Source organism: Cenococcum geophilum (assembly GCF_001692895.1).
Source record: "Cenococcum geophilum 1.58 unplaced genomic scaffold K441scaffold_66, whole genome shotgun sequence".
Lineage (NCBI taxonomy): Eukaryota > Fungi > Ascomycota > Dothideomycetes > Gloniales > Gloniaceae > Cenococcum > Cenococcum geophilum.
In genome coordinates, this window is record NW_027137624.1 from 844,875 (window position 1) to 871,329 (window position 26,455).

General features: G+C 41.3%; 3 protein-coding genes across 3 annotated transcripts; 2 read left to right on the plus strand and 1 right to left on the minus strand.

The window, feature by feature from the left end:
• The first annotated feature begins 1,676 nt into the window (after positions 1–1,676).
• K441DRAFT_621124 (Clavaminate synthase-like protein) lies at positions 1,677–3,585 on the plus strand. The gene is made up of 2 exons (XM_067645958.1): positions 1,677–2,125; positions 2,181–3,585. The coding sequence occupies exons 1-2, from the start codon at positions 2,014–2,016 to the stop codon at positions 3,194–3,196; spliced, it is 1,128 nt and encodes a 375-aa protein (XP_067498093.1). The 5' UTR covers positions 1,677–2,013; the 3' UTR covers positions 3,197–3,585.
• Positions 3,586–8,974: 5,389 nt separating this feature from the next.
• Positions 8,975–10,624, plus strand: K441DRAFT_669010 (uncharacterized protein). Its single transcript, XM_067650088.1, has one exon. The coding sequence runs from the start codon at positions 9,250–9,252 to the stop codon at positions 10,138–10,140; it is 891 nt and encodes a 296-aa protein (XP_067498094.1). The 5' UTR covers positions 8,975–9,249; the 3' UTR covers positions 10,141–10,624.
• Positions 10,625–10,763: 139 nt separating this feature from the next.
• K441DRAFT_587889 (NAD(P)-binding protein) lies at positions 10,764–11,678 on the minus strand (the record flags this gene model as incomplete). The annotated part of the gene is made up of 2 exons (XM_067644688.1): positions 10,764–10,933; positions 10,988–11,678. 2 exons carry the CDS (start codon positions 11,676–11,678, stop codon positions 10,764–10,766), a joined length of 861 nt encoding a protein of 286 aa, XP_067498095.1.
• Positions 11,679–26,455: the final 14,777 nt, after the last annotated feature.

The window sequence follows — 26,455 nt, forward strand, 5'->3', positions numbered from 1 at the left end:
GCCTTTAATGGAGTAGACGAGAAGGACTTCTAACGGTAGCAGCGGCAGTACGTTTAGAGCTTATATTAACGAGAGGAAGGCTCTATTACACTAAGATCTAGAGCAGATATCATAATATTAGTAAGGAAGAGAAGTTACAAATAGCTTCAAATGCAAGGAGGCAACGTCTCCCCCTCCCTAGCGGCCACTACATCTAATTCTGCTAGCTCTACATACTAACTTAGGCGAAGCTTAAGCGAAATTAGATGCCACCGCTGCTGCGCGCACGGGGGGGGCGACACCGAACCTTGCGGACCCTGTACAAGGGGGTGACATGAGCCCTCCCTGCAGGTTTTGGTGGCATTATAGTAGCGTCCCACTAAAGTGCTGCTAATATGGTTATAATGCCACCAAAACTTGCAGGGAGGGCGGGCAGCCCGCTCATGTCACCCCTTGTATGTGCACGTAAAGGCTCTAATTTTTAAGCTTAATTGTAAGAGCTAAACTTGAAGCTGTCCAGTGTGCAAGAAAGCAAAATTGCGTGTGTACCGCTGCGCGCACACGGGGAGGAGAAACCGGAGTTCGTGCAAGCTGTAATTAGCACGGAGGTCGCTAGCAAAAGTTTTTGCACCTTCCTAATCCTAAATCCCAGGCGCGTCCGGTGGTTAGCGTGATTTATTAACTTTCCCTTAAACAGCAAAAATACCAAAACTTCCCCTACAAAAAGCCCGAACGGGTGAGAGAAACATTCAATTTTTGAGGCCGTATAGACAAAATCACTCCATCATCAGATTATGAACTGAATATGAGGCCTCATATTGCAACCGAACAACCCCTAACTTATATTCTACAATAATATATCTCGCCCCTTAATATTATAGATATAGGGCTGTAGTATATATTTATAAAAATATAATTACCTAAAGAATCTAATATATTAATAAAATATATAATAACTCCTGTGGTTGGGATATAGTAACTGATTTATAAGATAAGTCTGAATGCTGAGATAACGAGCCGGAGAAAAAGCTGTCAACCGCTCAAAGGGAGATAGCTGTCAGAGGAGGTAGTTAAGCACTTCTACCGGCCTCCATATAGCACTTCGCAGTCCTCGTAAAAATAATAAGTGAAATCAGGCCGCCTTTTTCGGTTCCGACGTCTATTAGAAGTTATATGCTACGTGACGTTTTCAAAGCCATTAAAACACGTTCACATTCCTCTTTGCTCTATGAATTTCATTTCGAAAAGCTGTTATATTAGTTTTTTATCGACAGGAGTTGCAAAATTGTTGTATAATACTGTGACCTAGAAGGATTAGACTTCGAAGTGGTAAGATAACGCCTCGCACCTCCTTTCTACACACCTCCAGCATCTCTCGCTACTTTTGTTCGGCCCTACACACCTCATAACGACGTGTTGTCGACCACCAGACCTCCATTGAATGATAATTTACAATATTCTCGGTGGTGTCCGATCCCACTGAACACGCACCACTCTTGCCATGCACCCGATCAAGGACTTCCCGCAAACTTCTCTTCCCCACAGTATCCATTCGCATATTCACTATAGTCAGCTCTGGCGTTCTAGAATATGTCTAATAACTACTTTTGAGGGCCTTTAGCGGGGCTGATGATGCACGGCGGGGCAAAAGCAGCGTAAAGGAATGGCCATCGGCGCTAAGCGATGGTGATAAGATTCCCGAAATGGTGCCCACTACGCCTACCCCCGATTTTCTCACTGGCAGGCTGCGGGACTTCTTGCGCGTATACTTCCTTTTTCTATCTAGATCGAGTAGCTTCCCAATGATACCTTTTGATTGGGCAAATCTCCAGAGATTTCGGTCTTTGTTTGCCTTCGGCCACCTCCGCCACCCTCCCGGCCTCTTCCTCCATCAGTACAGGCGATAGCTAGTCCAGCGTAGCAGTATATAAGGTAGAAGCATACTGGGATTTCTTCAGTCCATAGTCTAAGTGAGAAGACCTAAACTGAAAGTCCTACCGCCAAAAAATTCTACACGCTAAATTTCTAGTCACAATGCCTCATTCCATTGCCAGCCCGATCAGTGTTCACAAGATTGAGCCTCCGAAAGGCTCGGCTATCGACTTCGGTGCGGAGATTCGTGGAGCAGATCTTGAGAACATCACTGGTAAGTTCTTACCAACTCCCATACTTGTTAAGGGTACCATCTGACAGAGGTGCAGAGGCGGATTTTGAAGCCATCCGACGTGCCCTTTACGAAAACAGCGTCATACTCTTCAAGAACCAGCAAACTCTTACTCCATACGCTCAATATGACCTCACTCGGCTCTTCGACCCCACCGCTAATGGCTATGGTCACGGTAAGGCACTCGATGCGAAGCGCTCCGTGCTCCACCCTGACCTGAAGACGATCCCGCATCAACCTGAGGTACAAGTTATTGGCAACGGCCCTGTAGCTTCCTTTGAAGGATTGGAGAATATCACTCTCAAGCACCCTCACCACAACAAATTCCACAAGTATCCCGTCAGCCCAGAGGAAGACCGTGACGTCACCCGTTTCTTCAGATGGCATATCGATGCTGCCCTATACGACCTTGAACCTCCTCGTGTCACCTCCCTCATGGCTGTGAAAGTACCCAAAGGCGAGCAGCAGACTCTCCGATACGATGATGGCACAGGTGACGAGCTCCGAGTACCACGGGGGAGCACTGCCTTTGCAAGTTCCTACAAGATGTACGAACTATTGTCTCCGGAAGACAAAGAGTTCGCACGGACCACAAAGGTTCAGTATGCGCCACATCCTTATATCTGGATGTCTCCTGCTCGGTCACGTTCAGACGGCCTCGGAATGGAGAGTGATGGTGTTGAGCTTAGCTATGATGATCTCCCTCCGATTGAGGAAGAGAAGATCAAGATTCTCCCGATGTGCTGGAAAAATCCCGTCACCGGCCAATTGGCGCTGCAAGTCCATCCCAGCGCTGTTCAGAAGTTGCATCTGGCAGATGGAACCGTCATTAATGATCTGAAGGAGGTTCGAGAGATTGTGCACCGCCTGCAAAGGCCTGGAATCGCACCGAAGCTGGTTTATCCAATCGATTGGGAGGAGGGAGATATTGCTGTCTTTAACAACCATGGTGTAATTCATACAGTTACTGGAAGCTTCACGCCTGAAGAGGTAAGAATTTTCCGCCAGTGTAATATGGCTGCCAGCGAGCCGCCGCTTGGCCCGGATGCGTAGAGAATATTCAGAACAAAACATTGTTCAAGGCATTTTGGGGTAATTAAGTAGAGCAAAGGCGGGTTAGACTCTTCTTCCTTTGTTCCATATAAGCAAAAAGCGTCAATGAAAACCAGACAATCATTCAATACTGTCTGTCCTGAATACTGACATACTCTCTTATCCCCCCAAGCAATACCAAATTCCTCCGATGTATATCCGCTCCATATAAGCCATTATTTCTCCATAGATATTCGAATACTCCTTGCCAAAATTTGCTCCATCGTATTACCCGTCTCGATTTCTTCCCAGCCTCCCAGCTATGTGAATGTCTTTCCTCTCCGAGTTACGCCGGGCTGCCACAGGCACTAGGGCAGAATAGAGTTCTTCGCACTGCAGGCTGCAACGCGGAAAGCTGTGCAGAGCCATCAGGCGACAGTCGAAGCTACTAGGAAGCTAGAGGTTATGGAGCAAGAAATTGCGGCTGTGAACGGGAAGATAGTAGTGAAGAAAGCTAAGTGAGCTGCGGAAAAGTTAGCTAGGCAAGCTGTGAAGGATGGGCCAGAGAATTCTTAGCAGGGGTAAATACAAAACCTACCTTCACAGTTTCGTTTATTCCAACCTCCACCTCCTTGCACATCGAGAGCCTAAGAAGAAGGCCCGTGCACGAACACCAGAATCAAAACCAGACCTGCGGAGGATAAATTATCCTATCCGGTTGGGCGGATAATAATCCTATCCTTACCTCAGCAGGCTCAGACGTGATTCTGTTGGTGCGGATTTTCAATCGGTCCGCAAGCTGACTAACTACGTTTGTGCGAAACCACCAGAATCACGTCTGAGCGGGTTTCGCAACATTTGTAAAGCGCGTAAACGATATCCGCGTTGCGGAGGTTGCGGATATTAAAATAACTCAACACTAGTATTTTATATTATTCCCTAAAGTTCATCAATTATATAACAGAACCTTAGCTTTTAGAATATATTATTTTTATTACTTAAGTATTTTCAGGTCTTATGCTTATTTTCGTTAAAAAAAAAAACCGCGTTGTTAAGAGCGTAAGCTCTATATAATTTTATTAAACGCGAGTAAACGCTACCTAATGTATATAAAACCCGCATAGATCTACGATAGGTACCTTAAAGAACCTTAGGCAGTTATTATTTGGGTAGGCCGTACTAAGGCTCCGTATGTAAAAGCTCTGCACAAAGCTCTGCGTACGGAGGCTCTGCACGAAGCTTTACACGAAGCTCTGCACAAAGCTTTTATATAGAGCCTCCGTAGTAGAGCCGTCGTATGCAGAACCGTCGTACGCAGAGCCGTCGTGCAGAGCATCCGTATACAGAGCTTCGTGCAGAGCCTCCGTGTACAGAGCTTCGTGCAGAGCCTCCGTACGCAGAGCTTTGTGCGGAGCTTCGTGCAGAGCTTCGTGCAGAGCTTCGTGCAGAGCTTCGTGTGAGGCTTCGTGTAGAGCCTCCGTACGTAGAGCTTCGTGCGGAGCTTCGTGCAGAGCTTCGTGCAGAGCTTCGTGCAGAGCTTCGTGCAGAGCTTCGTGCCAGAGCTTCGTGCAGAGCTTCGTGCAGAGCTTCGTGCAGAGGCTTCGTGCAGAGCTTCGTGCAGAGCCTTCGTGGCAGAGCTTCGTGTAGAGCTTCGTGCCAGAGCCTCCATACGCAGAGGCTTCGTTGCAGAGCTTCGTGCAGAGCTTCGTGTAGAGCTTCGTGCAGAGCCTCCGTACGCCAGAGCTTCGTGCAAGAGCTTCGTGCAGAGCCTCCCGTACCACAGGAGCTTCGTGGCAGAGCTTCATGCAGAGCCTCTGTACGTAGGGCTTCGTGTAGAGCTTCGTGCAGAACTTCGTGCAGAGCTTCGTGCAGAGCCTCCGTACGCAGAAGCTTCGTGCGGAGCTTTCGTGCAGAGCTTCGTGCAGAGCCTCCCGTAACACAGAGCTTCGTTCAGTGCTTTATGCAGAGCCTCCGTACGTAGAGCTTCTGTTGCAGAGCCTCCGTACGCAGAGCTTCGTGCGGAGCTTCGTGCAAAGCTTCGTGCAGAGCTTCGTGCAGACCCTGAGTAGGCGAATCGCCCATTCGGCGGCGCGTTTCCTACTAGATATCGTGGGGTCGGTAGGGGTTAGATATACTTATCGATTATAGAGCTGCTTCTGCGGATCAATTTGACGGGTATTTCTGAGATGATAGCTGTTGTGTGGGGTGTAGATTAATTTCGTTGAAGAAGGTAACCGTTCTACCATACAAAACAAGTTGGACCGCTTTAATAAATCTCGCGAAAGTCTCTGCAGGCCATAGAATCAACTTTTTGAACAAAAAGGTTAGCGATATCCGCTTGCGGATATACGTATTTCCCGCTAATTGATTCTATGGTCTGAGCTTGCTGAGGTAAATCCTATTCCGAGGATAACCCGGATATCGGATAATATCCGGATAATATCTGGATATCCCGCAAAAATTTAACTACAGGGTTCTGTAGTGGGTGCTATAGAAATTACAAGTAGCGGAGATTATAGGGCTTAATATTCGGCGTATAATAAAAATTCTTAGCCTATAGCGGCTTTAGTAAGAGCATTAGAGGGTAAGAATTAGATCGTGGAACTAGAGGATAAGGAATAGATAAAAGTTACTAAATTTAGACTGCTGGGTCTCCTCTCTTTTTTACTATTTTTATTTTATTTTATAGTATTTTATATAAAGAAAATCATAAATAAAAAGGTAGAAAGGAGATATCTATTTAGTAGGAAAGCTAAAGATATTTACTAAGGCTCTGCACGAAGCTCTACACGAAACTCTGCACAAAGCTTTTATATAGAGCCTCCGTAGTAGAGCCGTTGTACGCAGAACCGTCGTACGCAGAGCTTCGTGTAGAGCTTCGTGTAGAGCTTCGTGTAGAGCTTCGTGTAGAGCTTCGTGCAGAGCTTCATGCAGAGCCTCCGCAGAGCTTCGCGCAGAGCCTCCGTACGCAGAGCTTGGTGCAGAGCTTGGTGCAGAGCCTCCGTATGCAGGGCTTCGTGCAGAGCCTCCGTATGCAGGGCTTCGTGCAGAGCCTCCGCAGAGCTTTGTGCAGAGCTTCGTGTAGAGCTTTTGCTGAGCTTTGGTAAAGCTCCATGCGGGGCTCCCCCTAAGCCTTATTCCGCAGAGCTCTTATAAGCTTTATATCTATACAATATTACTTATCCTTAGGATATTTAGATAAAAGTGGTACTATTTTAAAGCGCTTTACAAGCTCTATAAATCTATACTAATAGAATATTTATTTATTTAATATTGGGGGGTGTATTACAAGTATAAGCATATTAGGGGATTTTGCCAAGACTATCCGGATACTATCAGCTGATAGGTCTATTATCCGAGAGGGCTATCAGGCCTATCCTTCGCAGGTCTGATCAAAACAACGCGTAATGTGTTTCACCACTCATCCAGACACCCCAGTCATCCAGACATCCCAACGTGTAGGAACTGCTATATACAAGGCCTTACAATTCGTCAATGTTCTGGGGCTAAGGAAACAGCTAGATAGATTTTTAATTGAATTATGGCGTTGTGGTAGATCAATCGTACGAAGATACGTCTTGGTGATAGTAGGGACTGGGGTCAGCTAATCTAGGTGGCTACTTCTTATCGATAAGCCTAGGACCAATCTCAACGTGCCAAGGGATAGCGCGTTAGGTTTCAGGGAATTTCTAGAACCACCTAAGCTTATTTATAACCCAGCACATAGATTGGCGTTATACTAAGCTGGTTTGGCGTTGCGCTATATTAAACCAATTGCCAAATTAGGTAGATAGCTGAATTCGGTTTATAGTAGGTAGAGGTCGGAATAAGCGAAACTTTGAGACTGAATTTTGTATTTACCCCTTCTCAACAACACCCTCTTAACGTTCAAGGCCTCGCTCTAGAGTCCCCAATATCTACCTGAGGTTAACGGGGCTAACAAACCTTCAACGGAGCCTAATGACTTGACCGCTCAAGGCCCTCCTCCAGCTGAATGTTCAGAAACCAATGACGTTGACAATACTCCGGCCGCATCGCAGGAAAATCCCCCTACCATTATCCCGGAGCCCCAAGAGTTATTTGATGCGGACAAGGCGGATAAGGTGAAGGAGCTCGTTAACCAAGAGGCCAGCTAGGACTAACTACTAGGCACGCCTGCCGGAGCAGATACCTCTACCAAGTCACTAGTGCCATCTCTTAGTGTTGGCGATTCCGAAGAGTCCCCGGCAGGTCAAGTTAGAAGGCTCCGCGCCAGAAGCTGACGGAGAGTCCTCCGGAATTGAGCTTCAATCCGGTGAAGTGAAAGATCGGGAGAAGGTAGACAACGATGTCCAGGGCACTGATGCTGCGAACAATGACGGTGGTACCGATAATGTTGGGGGAAGTAGGGGTGCCTTCTGGGCTCCCTTACATTCCTTGAGATCACATCGATTAGGCTAACACTGATTCTGGGGACAAACTATACTTTAATCTTCGTTCCATCGGGAAGCGCTTAGGTACAGCATCATTATCCGAGCCAGCCGTTCCGTCAGTGTCACTGGATCCTCAAGAAGATGAAATCTCTCCGCATGATGTTGATCCAGTCCCTGGCCCTTCTGATGCCGCTGATCCCATTACCACTCGGTAGCGGAGCAAGATATCGCTGAAGCTAAGTTTACTTAGCAATCGTCTGGCACTAGAGGAATCTTCCCAAGGAGGATCCCTAGATACGATCCAGGAACCACCGCATCTTCGGATGTTGTTCCTGCCGACAAGTCAGTAATTCATCCAGAGATTCCAGTGTCGGAAGAGCCTGCTCCAGAGTCAACTCACGTCCCCAATCCAGTCAACCTACCGACAGCGGAGTCAGATCAGGGCACTGCAGCGCCAGAGAATTCCCAGGACCCGCCCATCCCAGGAGCTCCTCCTACCGATGAAGAGTATCAGCACCGACGATTTAGGTAAGAGCTTAAAGATTTGGACGAGAGCTTGAAGGAAGAGATTGGACACTCATTTGGTAATTTGACGATTGCTTGATTACTCCTCCATAGAAATTAGTATATAGGCAAAATCCCTCACAAACGTTTGATTTAAAAAGCTTCATTTAATCTTGATATGGGCGTTTTCTAAGCATGNTGATCCGTACCCAGTAAAACAGACGGCGTTCTCCGAACGATCAGCAGCGCTAATAAGGCACTTACAGCGAGATGCGCCAGGGTGGTGTGCCATCTATCCATAGAATAAATCCATCCGCGCGTCTCCGTTCCTCTGGTTCCCCAACCTCTCGCCGCTTTCCTCAGAACTTCGAAACCGATGCCGCAAGCGCTCCGTTATTTTCTCATCTACGAGTGGCTGCTGCGCAACCTAGCTCTTAGAGGTGACCAGCCAGCAACATTAGATTGCAACATGCTATGTTTCACAACTTTGCATCTCTTCAAAAAGCCTTGGTCATTCGACGAACCTTGATATTGCACCCTCAGGTGGTCTTAATGAATGGCTTCTCAGTTCTGCGATACTTCTCATACTTCTTTTTCATTAACTATTCTTTTCTCTTATCTTGCGAGGATGATAAATTCCCGAAAACGGATATCCAATAAATGATTGTGGCTTGGCTGTGAGGCATAAGTGCATGTTGTATTACGATCGCCCGCTTGGCCGGGCACAGTGCTGGGGTGTTGGAGGCCCCACCAAGCATGCCTGAATCGCTTCGTTAGGCCACCGGCCGTCAAATCAGATCTTCCGATCCGACCGCCTCGTCTGGTCGTGCTTTCTTAGTGGCCATCCCAATCCTTTTTTTGATGTCCAAAATAGTCAAAATAGGCTGGAAATAGGGGATGTCTCTTAATTAAATATAGACTCCTCCTAATAAAAGCATATACTCCTCCTGTTTTAAATACTTACCAAAAAGTGAGACTCCTGGGCTTGATTAGATAACCATATATAGATCTCCGCTCCGATAGCATATCTCATATTTCTCCAGCCCAACCGCCAAGTCGTCACAACCCCTAAGGCCTCCCTACACAACTCCCGATACTCACCATCTCAATCCTGATAGTTCCTTCCAATTCTCTACCTCGACCGAACCTCCAACAGCAATGGGACGCAACGCCCTCCTCCCCAAACCCCTCCCCTCCGACGAGGTAGCCGTTGGGCAATTCCTCATCCACCCCCTCCACCCCGAGCGCGACGGCTTCTACAGCGACAAAGCGGCCGCTGACGTCGACGAGCTGAATGACTACTTCATCCAGCTGCGCTACAAAGACTTGTTCTCAGTGGACCAGGAGGGCCGCTTCGCGCAGAGCTACGGCGCCAAGTTCGACCTGGGCAAAATCTACCGGCAGCCCAACCTGCTGACGGTCACCGCAGAGCAGATGATCCAGCGCGTTTCGCGCAGCCCGCGCGAGGCGTTCGAGGCCGTGTGCGCGGACCCCGAGGCCCAGGAGTGGATTGCAGGCTTGGCTAGGAAGGACCAAGAGTTCTTTTTCGTGGCGGGCATAACCGAGTTCAAGAATGCGGTGTTCAAGCGTGCGGCGCTGCAGGATGGCGGGGTGAGTAATCGCCTCCGCGAGGGCCCGATTGAGAAGAATGCGAAGGTGCCCAGGTTCGTGAGGCGCGATAGCAGGTTGGGGCTTGGTACGGATGCACATCTGAGTGGGGTGTTTGGGATGGAGGTTAGGAGGGTGCATGCAAGGATTACGCGCCCTGAGGAGCCGCATGCTGTCTCGGATCTGGGCCAGTATTGGATCTACCACGATATTCCGGGCGAGCGTCTGCAGCTGATGATTGGGCTGGACGAGCCACTCAGGCCGGATGAGCTGAGGCTGATGCTGGATCTGAGCGAGGAGGATGTGAAAGGAAATCTAGATGCTATCTCAAACCTCAGCATGCATGCGTTGTCGGCTGCAGCGTCGCCGATGCTGCGGGCCAGCTCGCCGGCTTTGCGTGGGAGGTCGCCGTCGCCGCATCCGGCTATGTTGAGGCTTTGAGTTTATGACGTGATGGACTATGATTGAGCAAGAGATAGATCAATCTGGTAATTCCGTAAGCGGGGTGTTAGGGTCGGATTCGGGAAAGATGGCGATTTTGTTAATTCTTTCACATTCTCAACTTCTCATTATCTATAAAAGCAGCTGTAATTACTGACGCCTCATGATTCAGGATATCTGAAGCTTCTTTCATTTTTATATTTCCCTACGTGACAAGGGAACAAGATGTCAGCTTCAAGCTACTCGGAAGAAACCGTATTGACTGAATTTGTCGACTAGCCAAAGAACATTTGGACTATCACCAAGAGTCAGTCAGTGCTGTTAAAGATGGCATTGACCTAAAGAAAGGCAGAGGAGTAAGACTGATAGATGTGGTATATTTCTAAGCCCATACCACGAAATGTTGCAAAAGCAAACTAGCTCTCACGGGCAATCCACTTCATTACTAAAGCTTCTGCGAAGCTTCGCCTTAGAGGTATCCGACAAGATCTCTTTCCAAAAAAATTTCAGTAATATGTTCCAAAATCATCAACCGTTTGAGCTAAGGAGAAAATCTATTTCACCAAAGTCTAGAAATCTATCTGCCTCGCACCTCATCAATACTCCAACCACAAAACACGCTCCTAGGCGAATGGCCACCCATCCAACGACAAAGTCAACAAACTGCCCTCCTCAATTTCCTTGGCTCTAGCCTTCAACTCATCCACATCCCAATTAACCCACACATATTTCCCCTTCAAGAATTTCGCTTCAGGGCTCGAGAGCCAAACCAAGAAAGCACCGGGCAAATTCTCTGCAGCAATCCATTAGCAATCCATTCAAATGGTCACAGAGTCTGAGCACATACCGTTATCCATTGCCGGAATCTCACTCTTGATACTCATGCTGGTCTCCACAATCCCCGGCTGCACATTAACAACATGCAGCGCGGGATTCTCAGCCTGCACATAATCGAAGAACTTCGTCGCCGCCAGCTTCGACGCCGCGTAGCCCGAGAACCCGGCCATGGGCGGGATATGCGCGATCGCGCTGGACAGATTTATCAGCATGGCGCCGGCGGCCGCCTTCGTGCGCAGGAACGCCTGCGTGGCTAGCAGGCTGCCCTTCACGTTGACGTCGAAGCCGCGCCACCACTCCTCGAGCGGCGCGGAGGCGGCGTCCTGCGGGGCCGGGAGGTAACCGGCGTTGTTGACGAAGATGTCGATGGGGCCGAGGGTTGAGTGGAGGGAAGTGAAAGCGGCGTCGATGGCGGCTTTGTTGGCGACGTCGGCGATGAAGGTCGAGACGGCGGTGGAGGGGAACTCGGCTTCGATGGCGCGCTTGGTCGCGAGGAGGGTGCGTTCGGTGCGGCCGAGGAGTCCGATCTTGGATGCACCGGAGGCGGCGAAGTCGCGTGCGATGTGTGCACCTAGGCCGGAGCCACCGCCTGTTATGACAATGGTTTTCCCCTTGGTGGAGAGCTCAGGGCGGGTTGGGGAGATGGCGGGGTAGGCTTCTGTGTGCCAGGTTTTGGTTAAGGAGGGGAAGGGTGTGGACATTTTTGTGGTGGCGGAAAGGATTTGGGTTTTCGATGGGGATAGTATGGATGAGGGTGGGATATTAGACTGGAGTGTGAAGCTGTTCAATGCTGCCTTGTTGCTCCGAATGATTGACATAGGAGCACATCAGGAGCTCATTATATACCCTTCCTTCAGACGCATGAACGTTAGTCGGTTAGACATGGAAAGTGCTAAAAGAAGAACTGGATGATCAATCAATGTTCAGATTACTCTCAATATCCGGTTAACACCTTTGAAACGAAATGAAGCTTCCAGTTATGACTCTCCCACCCTTGGCATGTCGTATGCAGGAGTCATGTTGTTAAGGTAATTCGAAACGACCTGGCAACCGGACTCGAGCTTGTCGAGTGTCTGGTACTTGATCTGTGCTGTACGATTGCTGAAAAATCTTGATTTAGGGTCTTTGCTTCCTCTAATCGGGTTGATCATGTCTCTATAGAGTAAGGCGAAGGTTATCAGAAAACTCTGACCGACGGACAAATAATATCATCACTCCGACTATGGCTAATCATACATCGCTCCCGCCGTATAGCTGCTTAATAATGGAATAATCCCTTGTCGCGCGTAATGGATGCCCTCATGTGATATTTTACATTATAAATCCAGGCCCAAGACGCTAGTCCAAACTTAGCACCAGGTCCCCTGTATTTTGCATAAGTTCAGAACAGCATCGGAAAAGGTTAACTTTGATTGGTTATTCTGACGACTAGCTGTTCCGACTGATACCGGTACATACGATGTTCCGGAACATTTCTGCCTCATTCTGGAACGAGTCGTCCTTGTTCCAGAATGAGTCGTGTATCGCTTTAATCGGCTCCATTCCGGATTGCTTACCTCATTCCGGAAAAGATCTTGCCTTATTCTGGAAAAGATTTAAAGCTATATTAAGATTTAAAGCTATATTAAGATTTGATAGAGCTTTTTTAACTTCTTAGTAAATATATGGATTTTGCCTATTTCTTAATGATTATAAATAAGGACCAATATATAATTAATTTGATTTTGGCTGTAAAATAAGTGGTTATATATCTTAGATATTATAATCTATTATTTAGTAAAGCATAGTCGCGATATCTGGTATAAAAATATAAGATTTTAATTTTCTAATGAGATTTTCTATTGCTCTAGAGATTAAATTTTACCACCCCCCTAAACCACTATAACACTATTAGATTCCATCTAAACTAGGTTACGCTATAATTTATAGGTGTATTTAAAGGCCTTTCTATGTTATAGATATAGTCTATAAGTAGTAGAAACCAATTAGGTAGGGGGTGGTTAATTATATTCCCCAATACTAAAATTTATAAATTATATAAAGCTTTAAACCTATTAAGATCTATTAAAATCTAGGCCCTCTAACGTTCTGCTAGCTATAGACTAATTGCCTAATTAGGTTTGGTATATGTCGGGAATGAGGCAATTTGCCGTCACGTACGGCAAACTGCCGTCACGTGATAGCAAGTTGCCATCACGTGTCGCCGCGGCACTAGCGTGGCGAGGAGCCTTAGGCTCCTCGCCCTTCCTTATTCTAATCAAAAAAGCTTTATTAACCAACATCACTATAACCTACTCGAGTAGTCGTTATTGGTGAGTTACCCTGTGTGACCAATACTGATCAGTGGTTGAATACACAGTTAACTATAGAGCAGCTAGGTTTTTAAACAGAAGAGACAGTCTCGTATAGGGGTGCCATATACGCTTATATGGAATGGATCCCGGCGATACTGTGCTACCTTAGACTTGCGGAAAACTAGTAACAGAAGTATTACTGAGTACTAGGAGATACCAAGTTGCGTCTATCACGTAGAATAACCGCGTTTACGAAGATTTAGTTAAGTACTTTAGGTCAGAAGTGTTACTAAACCTAAGGTCCCAAGTTAACGTCCAAAACGCGTTAAACAATATCTTAAATTGCCTACCTCTTAATAGCAAACCTACAAGATCCTATAAAACCGAAAATCCTACCTACCTTTAACGTACGACACCTCGTCAATTCTACCTACTATGGCGTTAACCTATCCGAAGAAGTATAAGAAAGACATTAACCTAGAGATATAGGATAGAGCCATAACTAACTTTGTAACTACTAAGTAACAGGACCTAAATAGATTCTTAGTATACCGCATAGAATACTATAAAGACAGCGAATACAATAATACTGCGCTATAGTATTATATAAAGGAGGACTTTATTAGATAGATAAAGGAAATATAGGTTCCTATAAATAAAGATATTATATAGGACTTCTATAACTTCCTTTAGGAGTATAGAGTATTTATTTCTATAGATGGGGGTAGTATTAGGGACAATATTTAGGAATACGTTATTAATATAAAGGAAGAGCATAAATAGACTCTATAAGAGATTAAGCACCAACTACGCACTATAAAGAAGCTTAAATTATAATAGAACCTAAGTAATATACCACTAGAGACGTGTTCTAACTCTATCGCTATAGGTATAAGTTCTAATATTCCATATCTATCGCCTCCACCTCTATCTTTAACTCCCCTATATTAACTAGCTTAACCTATAACCTTAATTAATAACCCCTAATAAGCGCAAGATCCCCTTGCTTTATAGTCTAACAACCTTTAAACTCTACTAACTAGATCTACGTTACTATTGCAGCCTATAATATAATACAGCTAAATACTAATTAGAGGTACCTTAAAAATGCTTATAGAGCTTATAAAGCTCTATTTAGAATAAGAGAAGAAGTTTAGCGGAGAACTGTATAATATCCTTAATTTAAAGTTACGTATCTTTTATAACTGTTGCTAGAAGGTTAGACTAGAACCTAATTAATACCATATTACTTATTTAGTTATGCTTAAGGGCCGAGCTAATACCTTCTATTATAATTGTTTAGCAGGAAAAGGATATAATTTTAACCAAATAATATATGAAATAAGATGCTACTTTAAAATAGAGGAGAATAAGCAGTAGTATATATTGGAGTAGAGAGAGACTACCTTCCTAAGAATTATTGCTATAAACCTAGGTACCTCTTAACTTAATTGTCTTTAAAAGCTTTTNAATTAACTCTAGATAATTTAGNNTNGTTTATCCNAATNATATTAAGAGNACTTTAGCCTANGCGATTAAGTNATTAGNNNATACTAAGGTGTTAAAGAATATAACCTTACTCTCTTTAACCCTATAAGTACTTATAAAGGAGTATATATTTAATTAAGATCCTCTATTAGTACCGCCCTACGCTCTTAAAAAGTATAGCAATTTAACACCTAACTCTAACCTACTTTAATTAACCCGGCTAACTAATATAATTATAACTAGACTAATTAAATATATGGTGGTCGTAGTAGGGGATATAGTAGAGGGTATAATTAACGTCGACCATAAAGCAATCATAGAGGTCCTCGTAGAGGTTTATTTTGCAATAATTAGTAGAAGAAATGCTACGTTTATAAGAAGCCAAATTACTAGTTAACTAGACACCCCCTTAATAGACGAAAGGAGGTATATAATAAGTTTCGCCAGAGCGTATAAAACGTCGGAAACTAAGAAGTTATTATAGCCTACTTTTAAAGCTTCCTGGTTTAATATAAAGGCGAAAAAGATCTTAAGGGTAAGATTAATGAGGCTGAATAGCTCCTTATGGATATGGAAATTAAGGACTACTCTCCCGACCAATACTTTACTAAGTATAGTAAGGTAAATAGCGCATAAACCGTTGCTATCCTTAATAACTAATCTACGCTCCATTCTGTTATAAGGTTAAATATCTTTAATAAGCTAAAGGAAAGTTCCGCGTTCTCCTTTAATAACAGATACTTGGCGAACGTCTTTTATAGTATTATACTAGATACTAGAGCCGTAGGAGTATCTATAGTAGGAGAACCTTAAGTCTAAGCTCTTTAGTAGCTTAATAGTTTTATCTAGATTAACTAATTAACAGCAGGCCAATATATAATTCGCTTTGGTAAGGGTACTATAATCTCTTTTAGCATAATTAAGGTCTAAACCCCGTTAGAATATATTACTTTCTATATTATTTCCGCAAATACCCCATTTCTATTCTGCATCTAAAATATAAATAAATTAGGTGTTAAGCTTAACAACCTTAAGAATATGCTTATTTAGGGAGATAATTGGGTGCCCGTTATACGTAAGTAGGGTCACCCTTAGTTGCTCCTTTAATAGCTAAAAAGGAGCGTTACTTAAAGTTACTTAACTGAGTCAAAGCTACGTTAACTATATTGTTATTTTGGCCACCTATTTATTCACTAACTGCTTAGGGTTCTTTAACGAGTAGGTTATAAAGTTAAGGTTAAGGCGATTAAATATCTTATAAAGTACTGCTATTACTGCCAAATAAACTAGAAGTCCCCTAGCCGATTTAAGTTTACCCTTAAAGACAACTATAACTTTAACTTCTATATTATTATGGATGTTATATATTTTAGCGGCAAGCTAGTACTCTAAGTTATTAACTTCTTAACCTCCTTCTAAGCTGCACGCTTTTTAAAAGATATATTAGCTAGGAACGCATAGGATACTCTTTAATTATGCTAGATTAATATCTACCTAGGACCCCCTAATTAAATCGTTTATAACGTAGGAAAGAACTTCTTATCTACGGAGTTTTAATAATAGGTAAAGGTAATAACAATTAAGGTTAAGGAAGTCCCCGTTAAGGCATATAATAGTATTAGAAAGGTAGAATAATACTATACGCTATTACGCCGCGTATATAAGATTATTTCTTTAGAACTAGAGGGTACTAGCAAAGAGCTTATCCTATAAATGGCTGTTAAGGCTATTAATAATACCGCTGGCCCAAATAGGCTCGTACCTATATTACTAGTCTTTAGCGCCTACCCTTAAATAACTAATAATTCTCTACTATCTCCCTCTATTATATAATAAGCTAAGGCAATTCGCAAGGCAACGAAGGAAGTGCGACGTCTCTACGCTACGCGCTAGGTCAACAACGCATTAGGAATAAGAAATGGCCTAAATACCTTAACTATACTTAATCTGCCACTCCAATCTAAGGTACGCGTATAGCGTAAAAAGGGAGGATAGTTAGGCCTATATAAACTTATTATAATTAATAGTTAGACTTATACTCTTTAGATGCCCTATAAACCTACTTAATTCCGTTTATCTATTATTAAGCCTTACTATAAAGATAATAGTTCTAAGCCTTTATAGGATACCCTAAAAGATACCCTAGGAGATGCCCTAGAGGAGAACTACAATTAATATACCTTAGAAGGCGACTATAACCCTAATATAACTGTAGTAAATACGCCACAACTATAACGCGGTAGAGGTCGCCTAAAGGGATTACGAAATTGCTAATACCTTATTAATTTCGAAGAGTAACTCGTTACCGCCATTAAGAATAGAGTCGAGCTGTTAATAGCCTTTATAACAGCTAAAGAGAAGGCTAACTTTAAGCTCGCAAAATAGCTCCAAAAGGAAGGCCGTATTATAACTTTAGGAGCTCCTTTCCAAGTATCTAATAAGCAGGAGATTGACGGTCTTATTATAAGAGGAGTCTTTAAGTTTAAGAAGTATAACCCTACCAAGTTTAATAGGGTTCGTATATTTAGGTTAAGAATGGTTAATAAGATTAAAGGCAAAGCTACTAATACCCCATTTAAGAAGTTAAGGCTAGTTATTTAAGGTTATAACAACGACGGTAAGGAAGTAATTCTTATATAATCCCCTATAATTCAACAAGCTAGTTAGTAAGTTATTATTACGTTAGCTCCCTCCTTAATAAAGAATAGAATGGTAGTTTATTTATAAGATATTACCTAGGCCTATACCCAATCAGAGATACGCCTTTAGCGCTTAATACTGGCATACCTTCTAGAGCAAATTCGCCACCAATATCCCGAAGATACGATTATAGTTATACTTAAGCTACTATATAGAATCGCAGAGGTAGGAACTCATTGGTGGGCTACTTATAGTAAGCACCATAAAGAGAAGCTTTTAATAACTACTTCTATATTTAATCCCTGCTTCCTTATTACAGCCACAGAAACTCTATTTAGAATCGTTGGCATACAAACGGACGATATAATTATCTTAGGAGACAACTAATTCTTAGCTCTTAAAGAAGATAAGTTAGTAAAGGCAAACCTTATAGTAAAGCCAAAGGAAAGACTTAATTTAATAATACTATTACTCTTTAATAGATATATTATTTCCCTAAATAAGGATTCTATTGCCCTACGCCAGAAAGGTTAAGGTAAAAAGATTAATATTATTAACGTTAATTCTCTAAAGTAAGGATATGTAGAGTAATGCGCTTATAGAGCTTATATAGCTTCTATCTATTAACCTAAAGCTTCCTTTAATCTCTTTATTGCCGCCCAATACCAGGAACTAACTAAGAATAATATTTTTAACCTAAATAAGCGTCTTTTCTAGCAAATGAACTATCTTAATTAGGGACTACTCTATGTACCTATTAATCTTCCTACCGCTAAGCTATTTGTGTTTATTAATAGATCGTTTATAAATAATAAAGATTTTAGCTCCTAGCTAGGATATAAGATTATTATAGCGAACGAATCTACCAAAGAGAATAACTTCATAATCTACGGTAATTTTATCTATTAGAGCTTAACTAAGAGTAAGCGCGTTACTTAAAGCGTTCTAGCGTTAGAGATATATAGAATAGTTAGCGGAGTTAATATAGTAATTATAATTGGAACTACCCTAAAGATAATTATAGATCGACTCAAACTTCCCGTTATCCCTATAATCATATATACCGACTTATACTCCCTCTATAAGTGCTTAGTTAAGCTTAGTACTATAAAGGAGAAGCGCCTTATAATCGATATTATGGCACTTTATTAATCCTACAAACGGCGAAAACTCTTTAAGATTTAATAGATTAACGGTTAAGATAACCTAGTAGATATAATAACGAAGGCAAACCTAAATAAGGCTCTAGAAACGTTTGTTAATACAAATACTTTACGCATATAAGTTAAAGGTTAGGTTAAAAGGGAGTAAGAGTATGACGCTCTACAGACCCTAATTTTAACTAGCTAATTAGGATTTTCCATACCCGGCATAGAAAATCGCTATTGGCTTACTTATAGCTAGCGCCTTAGCGGCCCTAACGGCCCTAACATGATATCTACCCACGACTCCTTAGTAAGAAAGCACTACGTACTAAGAGGTAAATTTTAGGACAGCAAGACTTATATTATAATAGCAATAGTAAGTAAAGAGGATTTATATTTGTTATAATAGTTAAGCAGTATTTGTATATAGAGGGTAACTATAAAAGAAGAGTTGCCAGTGTCGGGAATGAGGCAATTTACCGTCACGTACGGCAAACTGCCGTCACGTGATGGCAAGTTGCCATCACGTGTCGCCGCGGCACTAGCGTGGCGAGGAGCCTTAGGCTCCTCGCCCTTCCTCATTCCAATTAAAAAAGCTTTATTAACCAACATCACTATAACCTACTTGAGTAGTCGTTATTGGTGAGTCACCCTGTGTGACCAATAGTATAATTGCGGTTTAGATTTCTCCTAGCTGCGCCAACCTTACTTACTCTATTGTTTTCCTTTCCTTTAGCTTACGCAGCCTCGCTAGTAAGCTTAATTAATTACCTTCCTCATCTACTATTATTAATTAAGGTTGTATAAAACTTTGTAGTAGAGTCCCCTATTAGGCTTACTTTATTTAAGAGCTAATTTAAGTACTAATAAGCCTTCTATAAGCTCTTACTGGAGGCTCGCCTAGGGAGTCCTTCGTCGGCCGATTTATATAAGGCTTTTCTCTATAGTAGTAGAAAGAACACTCTATATTTCCTTTTTAACAGCTATATTATTAATTATTATATCCTTACCTATACCTATAGTAGGTAGGCCGCGCAGTTATTAAATAGGCTTTAACTACTATAGAGAGCGGTAGGATCGTACTAATGCTTATATTAAGGCGAGTATTATAAGTCTCTAGCGGCTTAACAAGCTCGCTGCCTAAAAAGAGCTCCTTAACAATTCCGTACTAAGTACGAACCTTAAAGTAGCCGTGATTTTAAATCTTATATATGCGGCCAGGTATATAAAAGACTTTAGTACTACGTTAAAGCTTTCTAGGAATTCTAAAAAGGACGATGTCACCTATATTAAATTCGGTAACGTGGTGCTGCTTACTATACTTCTTCTTTATTTATTCGCGGGAGTAAGCAGCTCGCTATTAAACTCTTTTATGCAAATCTAATAAATTATAAGTAGAGGAATTTAAACGTTATAAGGGACTTTATAGCTATTACAATTATAATTCCTTTTAACGTTCCTTAAGTCTCTTATATACCTATTGTATAAGCTCTTACTATAGTGGTATAGAGTAAATAGGGTAATTAGAGTCCTTTACCGCCCGAATTAACTTACGCCGGTAAGAAGGCATAGCGACGTTATAGTATTTATTAAAATCTATAGATGGCAGGCCTACTCTACTAGCTGCGCGGTAGAGCTATACGTGTATATCTTTAACCCTTATAGTAAGATTATCTATAAAGGAGCCTCTAGGTATATAAAAAGGATCCTCTAGATCTTTAATCTAGTTATCTGGATATAACTCCTCCTACTAACAGATAGATCGCTACCTTCTTTTAATATTATAATTAAACTTAGCTTACTATAGAGCTCTAGCAGCAGCATCGGCTATAATCTATCTATTTAATTTAGTAAACTCTTCTCTTATTAATTGCATCTAGGCGTCTTAGCTTAGTATAGGAAAGCCTTCTAGTAGAGGCGGAGGCTATCTAAATCCACTTAATCCTAACGACTGCATAGCCTCCATAATCTCGCGAGTTCGACTTAAGATTGGTGAGTAGCCTTTAAAGGTTTAATTGTCGTTAGATAAAGTAGGGTTTAAAGGAGTCCTCAGCCTCTATATATTAACTTTAATTAGAAGATAAGGAGAATAAGGGTTAATTAGAAGATAAGGAGAATAAGGATTAATTAGACCCTTATTCTCCTCATCTTCTAATTAACCCTTATTCTCCTTATCTTCTAATTAACCCTCATTCTCCTCATCTTCTAATTAACCCTTATTCTCCTCATCTTCTAATTAATCCTCATTCTCCTTATCTTTATATTCGGCCGCGATCAAGCTCTAACTGCCGTTAGGTTCCTCATTAGAATATTTATTATCCTCGCGCTCTTACTTAGCTACCTATTACCTATTACCGTTCTTATCTAGTAGAGGACTAAGAACTTCCTTATTATCATTAAGATCCTCTTCCTCCTTAGCCTTAAAGGCGTTAGTAACTTCTAGCGGAGGCTCTATAGTAGCCTAGTAGCTAGGCGCCACTAAAGTAAATAGCTAAGGATCTCTTCTATAGAGGCAGTAGAAAGGTATACAGCCAATTAATTTATAGAAGGTGCGATTAATTAAAGCTGCAATAATTAGGCAAGCCGCCGCCTATCGCGAAGTTCCTAAGAGTCGCTTTGCTATATAAAGCTTCTTCTTTATATAACCGTTGGCTTACTCTATAATGCCTTATAACTAAAGGTATTATAGCCGGCTATTAATTACCTTAATAGGAGCTCTTGCTGCACCTGGCCTAAAAAGACCAAAACCAACCAAAAGAACCCTAAAAAACACCTAGAGAATCCCCCTAAGATATATGCATCGCAGGGGAGGCACACATCGAACAACGGTGGCTCGCACTCGCGCGCGACCGCTAGAACTACGCCTAGCAATAGCCCTCCACAACAAAGACGGGCGAATACCACACCATAAAGCGGAAATACCTCTATTAAGAAGGCATCTGATAAAATATAAAGCCTATTAGACGCGTCTAGTATCTAAAATTATAGGGGAGTAACCGTTAGCTATAATAAACTAATATAGCTAGTAGAATAGCTCCGCTAGTCTAGTAAACCTTAGGCGCCCCTTTAGTAAACCCTTAATTAAATCCTCTAATGGCTAAGCAAAATTAAAAATAAGTATAATCCCCCTTTACTAGCGAACCGTACCTAGGCCGCTATAGCTGCGCTTTTACAGCATAGGGAACCTACCCCCCTTAAGTTAATAACTAGGTATATAATTATAATATAACCAAATATAGAATAAGTAAAGGGGCTTAGGGGATAATTAGAAATAGAAGTCCTTATAAAGATATATAAAGAGGTCTATAACGCTATTATAGTCTAACACCTTAAGAGCAGAGATATTAGAGTTACCCTAAAGGACTAATAGGTAAAGAAATAAGCCGTAAGGGTAGGGGATAGGCTAGGAGAACGTATTAGCATAAAAGTACTCCGTAAGGATTACCTAGTTAAAGTCCTAGTGGTTTCTATAAGCCTTAGGGTAAAAAAGGGACGCTAGGTAGACAATATAGTAATTATATAGGAAATAGTAAAACAAACGGAACGCCTTATACTAGGACTTAAAATCACCCAAATCTAATAGCTTTAATAGAAAAATATAAACTAAGTATATAATAAAAATAATAAGAGGATATAAGGGTTGCTAAAGACTTGCTAGGGAGACGCCAGACGAACGTATAGCTCTCTTATTATTAGTATATATATACTAGGAATGTAAAAACTTCTTATCCAAAAAGGAATAATTATAAATAGCCTTATATACAATATAAGGCTCTATAACCATAGACTACGCCTAAAATAATACTATCGCTATATATAATGGGGATACACCTAATCTATATACGCAGTATAGGTGTACTACGGTCACTATATAGGCCCCCATAATACGAGATATTACTTAAATTAAGACTAAATAAAATACGCGAACTGCCACTAAAGCATACATAAGGCGTAGGAGAGAAAAGACTGCATTAAATACAGGAGACGGAAGGTAAGGGCTTAATAGCTATAGGAATAACTACACGCTAGGTTATATAAATGGAAATAATAGGCAATAAGCTAGGGGGACATAGGCGCCTTCCTAGCGTTTCCTACCTTTAACACTAGAGGGCTAGGCTAGCCATCCCAAGCCTTAACAGGCTAGAAGCGACGCCGCACGATATTACTAGACCAATTAGGGATATAAGGGAGAGGACGCCCTATAGGAAGACCCCTATAGACAGTAACAGTAGGCTTAAAACCAGGATAATTAAGAATTAGACTTAATACGGCAAATATAACATTTGTAGCTAACCTATAAAGGGTATATAGCCGACCAGTAAGAATAGGGGAAGAACCGGTAATAATAACAGATTTAGATATAGAAGCGCTAATAGGAACATAAGACACGGGAATGGAAAGCTCTATATAAAATAAGTAGTAACTAGGGTATAGACACAAGAGATAGAAGCTTTAAATATCTTAAAGAAAGTAGAAATAGAAGAAGTAAGGAACGAAGGAGAGTTAAAGGACCCTCGCTGGGGGTCCGCNACCTATCNATTATATAGTATAACTGCGGNAANANAAACCACNGCNTNNNAAGGCCCCTANTAGANAGTNTAGACCTAGAGAAATACTATATCCTTACTATATAAGAACCGTATTATAATACCTTTATATAATTAATATACTACCCCTAAGGATTTTAGCTCCTATATAAACCAAAAGCAGCTATATATATGTACTTTATAATTAGTAAGGCTATTAGCCTATCCTTATAGTTATAGTAGGTAGTTAACCTAGATATTATAGTTATAATAATCTAAATATATAAGGGACCGGTATAAATTATTAATATATATAACCCTAGGGTTAAAGGGGTCCTATAAACAGAGAATATTATATTAGTAATAAGCTTACTAAAAACTAAAGGTATAGAGTCTATCCTACTAGGAGACATAAACCTCTACTACCTATAGTAGGGGGGTATCTATATTGCTGTAGATTAATAGTTAAAGTGCCTACTAAGAGCTATAGATATTTAGGGCCTTAAGCTAGCTACCCCCCTAGGAGCAATTATATGGCAATAAGGTACCGCTAAAAGTATAATTAACCTTATATTTATAGACGAAGGCCTATACTAGAGACTTAAAAGGTGCAACCCTAAAAAAGAATAGGCACTTACCCTAGACTATATCCCTATTTAGATATAGCTAGATCTAGATACTAAAGCGTAACTAAATAGAAAAAGATACGTAATAAGGAAGCTTAAGACAAACAGTTTCCTTAATATAGTTAAATAACAACTCTAAGACTTAGAAGAAATCCACCTAATACCAAACAAGTAAAGCTTATTGGCCACCCCTAAAGAAATTAACTGAAGACTAAAAAGGATCTAGGCAGCAATTAAAAATGGGCTAGAAGAGCACTGCCCGATCTTAAAACTAGGCCCCTATGCGCGATATATATGGTCTATATAATACACAGTTCTAGTTACTAGCTAATAATAAGCAAGAAGGAAATATATAAGCAGCCACGACCCTAAAGACGAAAGATAATATAAAGACATAAGAAACTAGCTAAAGAATACCCTAAAAAAAGAAGTAAGGAATAACTAGAGACGGTTTATAAACAAGTATACTTTTAACCTAAGCCTCCCCTATAATAAGGGCCTTTAGGCTATAGCAAAATAGGTAAAGAAAAAGGTAGGGCGCCTAGTAGAAGACCTATACCTACTACCCCTATAAAGAGCAGGAGAATTATAGGCCATAAATAATAATAATAAGAAGGTAAAGATCCTTATAGAAAGGTTTTTCCCTTAACCGGCTCTAGCAGACCTTAGTAATATTACGGGCAAAACACTAGTGACTCGCCTATAGGTCAACAGCGACATAATAATAGAGGAAATGGCTAGAACTATTAGCCGCCTTTTAAATAATATAGCACTAGAACTAAATAGGATTCTAAATAAGGCCCTAAAAACCTATAGGCTACTTATAGCACCTTGGCTTATAGATATAGCCAAAGCATGCTTTACTATAGGCTACTACCTACAACTTAGAAGATCTATAATAACAGTTGTCCTATAAAAAGAAGGTAAAATAGATTACTTAATCCTAGGAAGCTACCGCCCTATTGCCTTAAAAAACACCCTTAGTAAGATTTTAGAAAGGGTAATAGCGGAACGCATAGTAGATATGGTAGAGGAACACGCCCTATTACTATAAAGCTAAATAGGGGTAAGAAAGAATCGCTTAACACTATTAGCATTTATGCTACTCACTACCACTATTAAATCTACATAGGCGATGCGAAAGGACTTTATAGTATTAATACTTAGCCTAAATATTAGTAGTGCCTACGATAATATACCCTACAAGCGTCTCCTGTATATCCTTAGGGCAAAGGGCTTCCTAGAATGGATTATATAATTTATCTAAGGGTTTATAGACCAGAAAGAAATATTACTAGTCTTTAGCAGATACCAGAGCCCCCTTATTGCAGTTATAACAGGAATACTATAAGGATTACCCCTCTTGCCTATACTCTTCCTTTTCTTTATAAGCAACCTACTTAACTCCTTTAAGGAAGGGGCGACCTAGGGAATAGGCTTTGTTAACGATATAAACCTAATTATATACGGGCCAACAGCTATAGAAAATTATAGAACACTAGAGAAAGCCTATAACACTTATATAGAATAGGCAAAACATTATAGAGTCTAATTCTTACTAGAGAAATACCAGCTAATCTATTTTATAAGAAAACGCAACCAATCTGCAGATCTTTAGTATATAATTTATATCTAAGGCTTTAGGGGTTAACTAGTTTAGGGCCTAAGGGTATTAGGAGTATAGGTAGATAGTAAGCTCTAGTAGAGCGTATATGCGGCGTAAGCGGCCTATAAAGGCTAAGTATAGTTTATCGCTTTATCTAGGATTGTTAATTTTATATAGGGTCCATACTTCTAGAGGCCACGCCTACTATATACAGCAGTTGTCTGGCCAACTATAATAAATAGATCTAGTATTTGGGCCATTAGAGAAACTAAGAAGGGCCCCCCTAAATTACTCCTTAAACTACTTTAAAAGGTCTAAATAGCCTACCTTTAGAGTATTACAGGCGGGTATAAGCGAACGGCCACAGCACTACTTAAGAAGGAATCTAATATTCCCCCCCTATAGTTATATATTAAAGCCGCTATAATATAAAGAACGCAAAATAAACGCAACTCTAATGTTATAAAGTATATTAAGACACGCCTAAGTAAACTATAAAGGGACTTTAGGGTGCCCTATAGGAGAACAAACCAATAACCCTAAAGTAGGGAAGAGATATTAGAGAAATAGGTAAAGAAAGCATAAGAAGAATAGTGCCGCTTTAGGGCCTAGGCCTATATAGAGGAGGAAGGGAGACGCGTAAGAGGTTAGTAAAGATAATAGTAAGACAGAGAAAGGAGCTAAAGTAGAATACGTAAGAATGCTAGGAAACCATCTACCGTAATATAATACTGGTTGGACTAACGCTAAAGAGGTAAATAGGAGTTAAAGGTATAGAGGCTAACTTAGGTAAGACGAACCTAAGCTATAGTATAGTTAACGCTATAGGGGGTAAATACTTAAGGGCTCCAAGAAGGCCTAATAAAGGCAGAAAATATAATAGCAACACTCTTAAGAATAGGAATAATAGGACTAAAAGATTGGCTTTACTGGGTGGGTATCCTAGTAGGTAGCCTAAGATGCGAATATAGCTGGCTAAAACAGATACCAAAACACGTAATACTGCTATGCCCCCTACGCACTAATTAAGAAATAATGCTCTTAGTAGCTAGCATAGAGAACTATAATATACTGCTCTTAATATAAAAAGGCCTTAAGGCGGTTACCTAGTGGCTTATTAGTTAAAATATACTAAATTAGTTCCGGGTTATAA

What these genes read in the sequence shown, in the direction of transcription:
- K441DRAFT_621124 (XM_067645958.1), top strand. Translation starts at nt 2,014, where the DNA reads ATGCCTCATTCCATTGCCAGCCCGATCAGTGTTCACAAGATTGAGCCT. An exon ending in AGATCTTGAGAACATCACTG is followed by an intron (nt 2,126 to 2,180) that starts GTAAGTTCTTAC and finishes ACAGAGGTGCAG; the next exon opens with AGGCGGATTTTGAAGCCATC.
- K441DRAFT_669010 (XM_067650088.1), top strand. Translation starts at nt 9,250, where the DNA reads ATGGGACGCAACGCCCTCCTCCCCAAACCCCTCCCCTCCGACGAGGTA.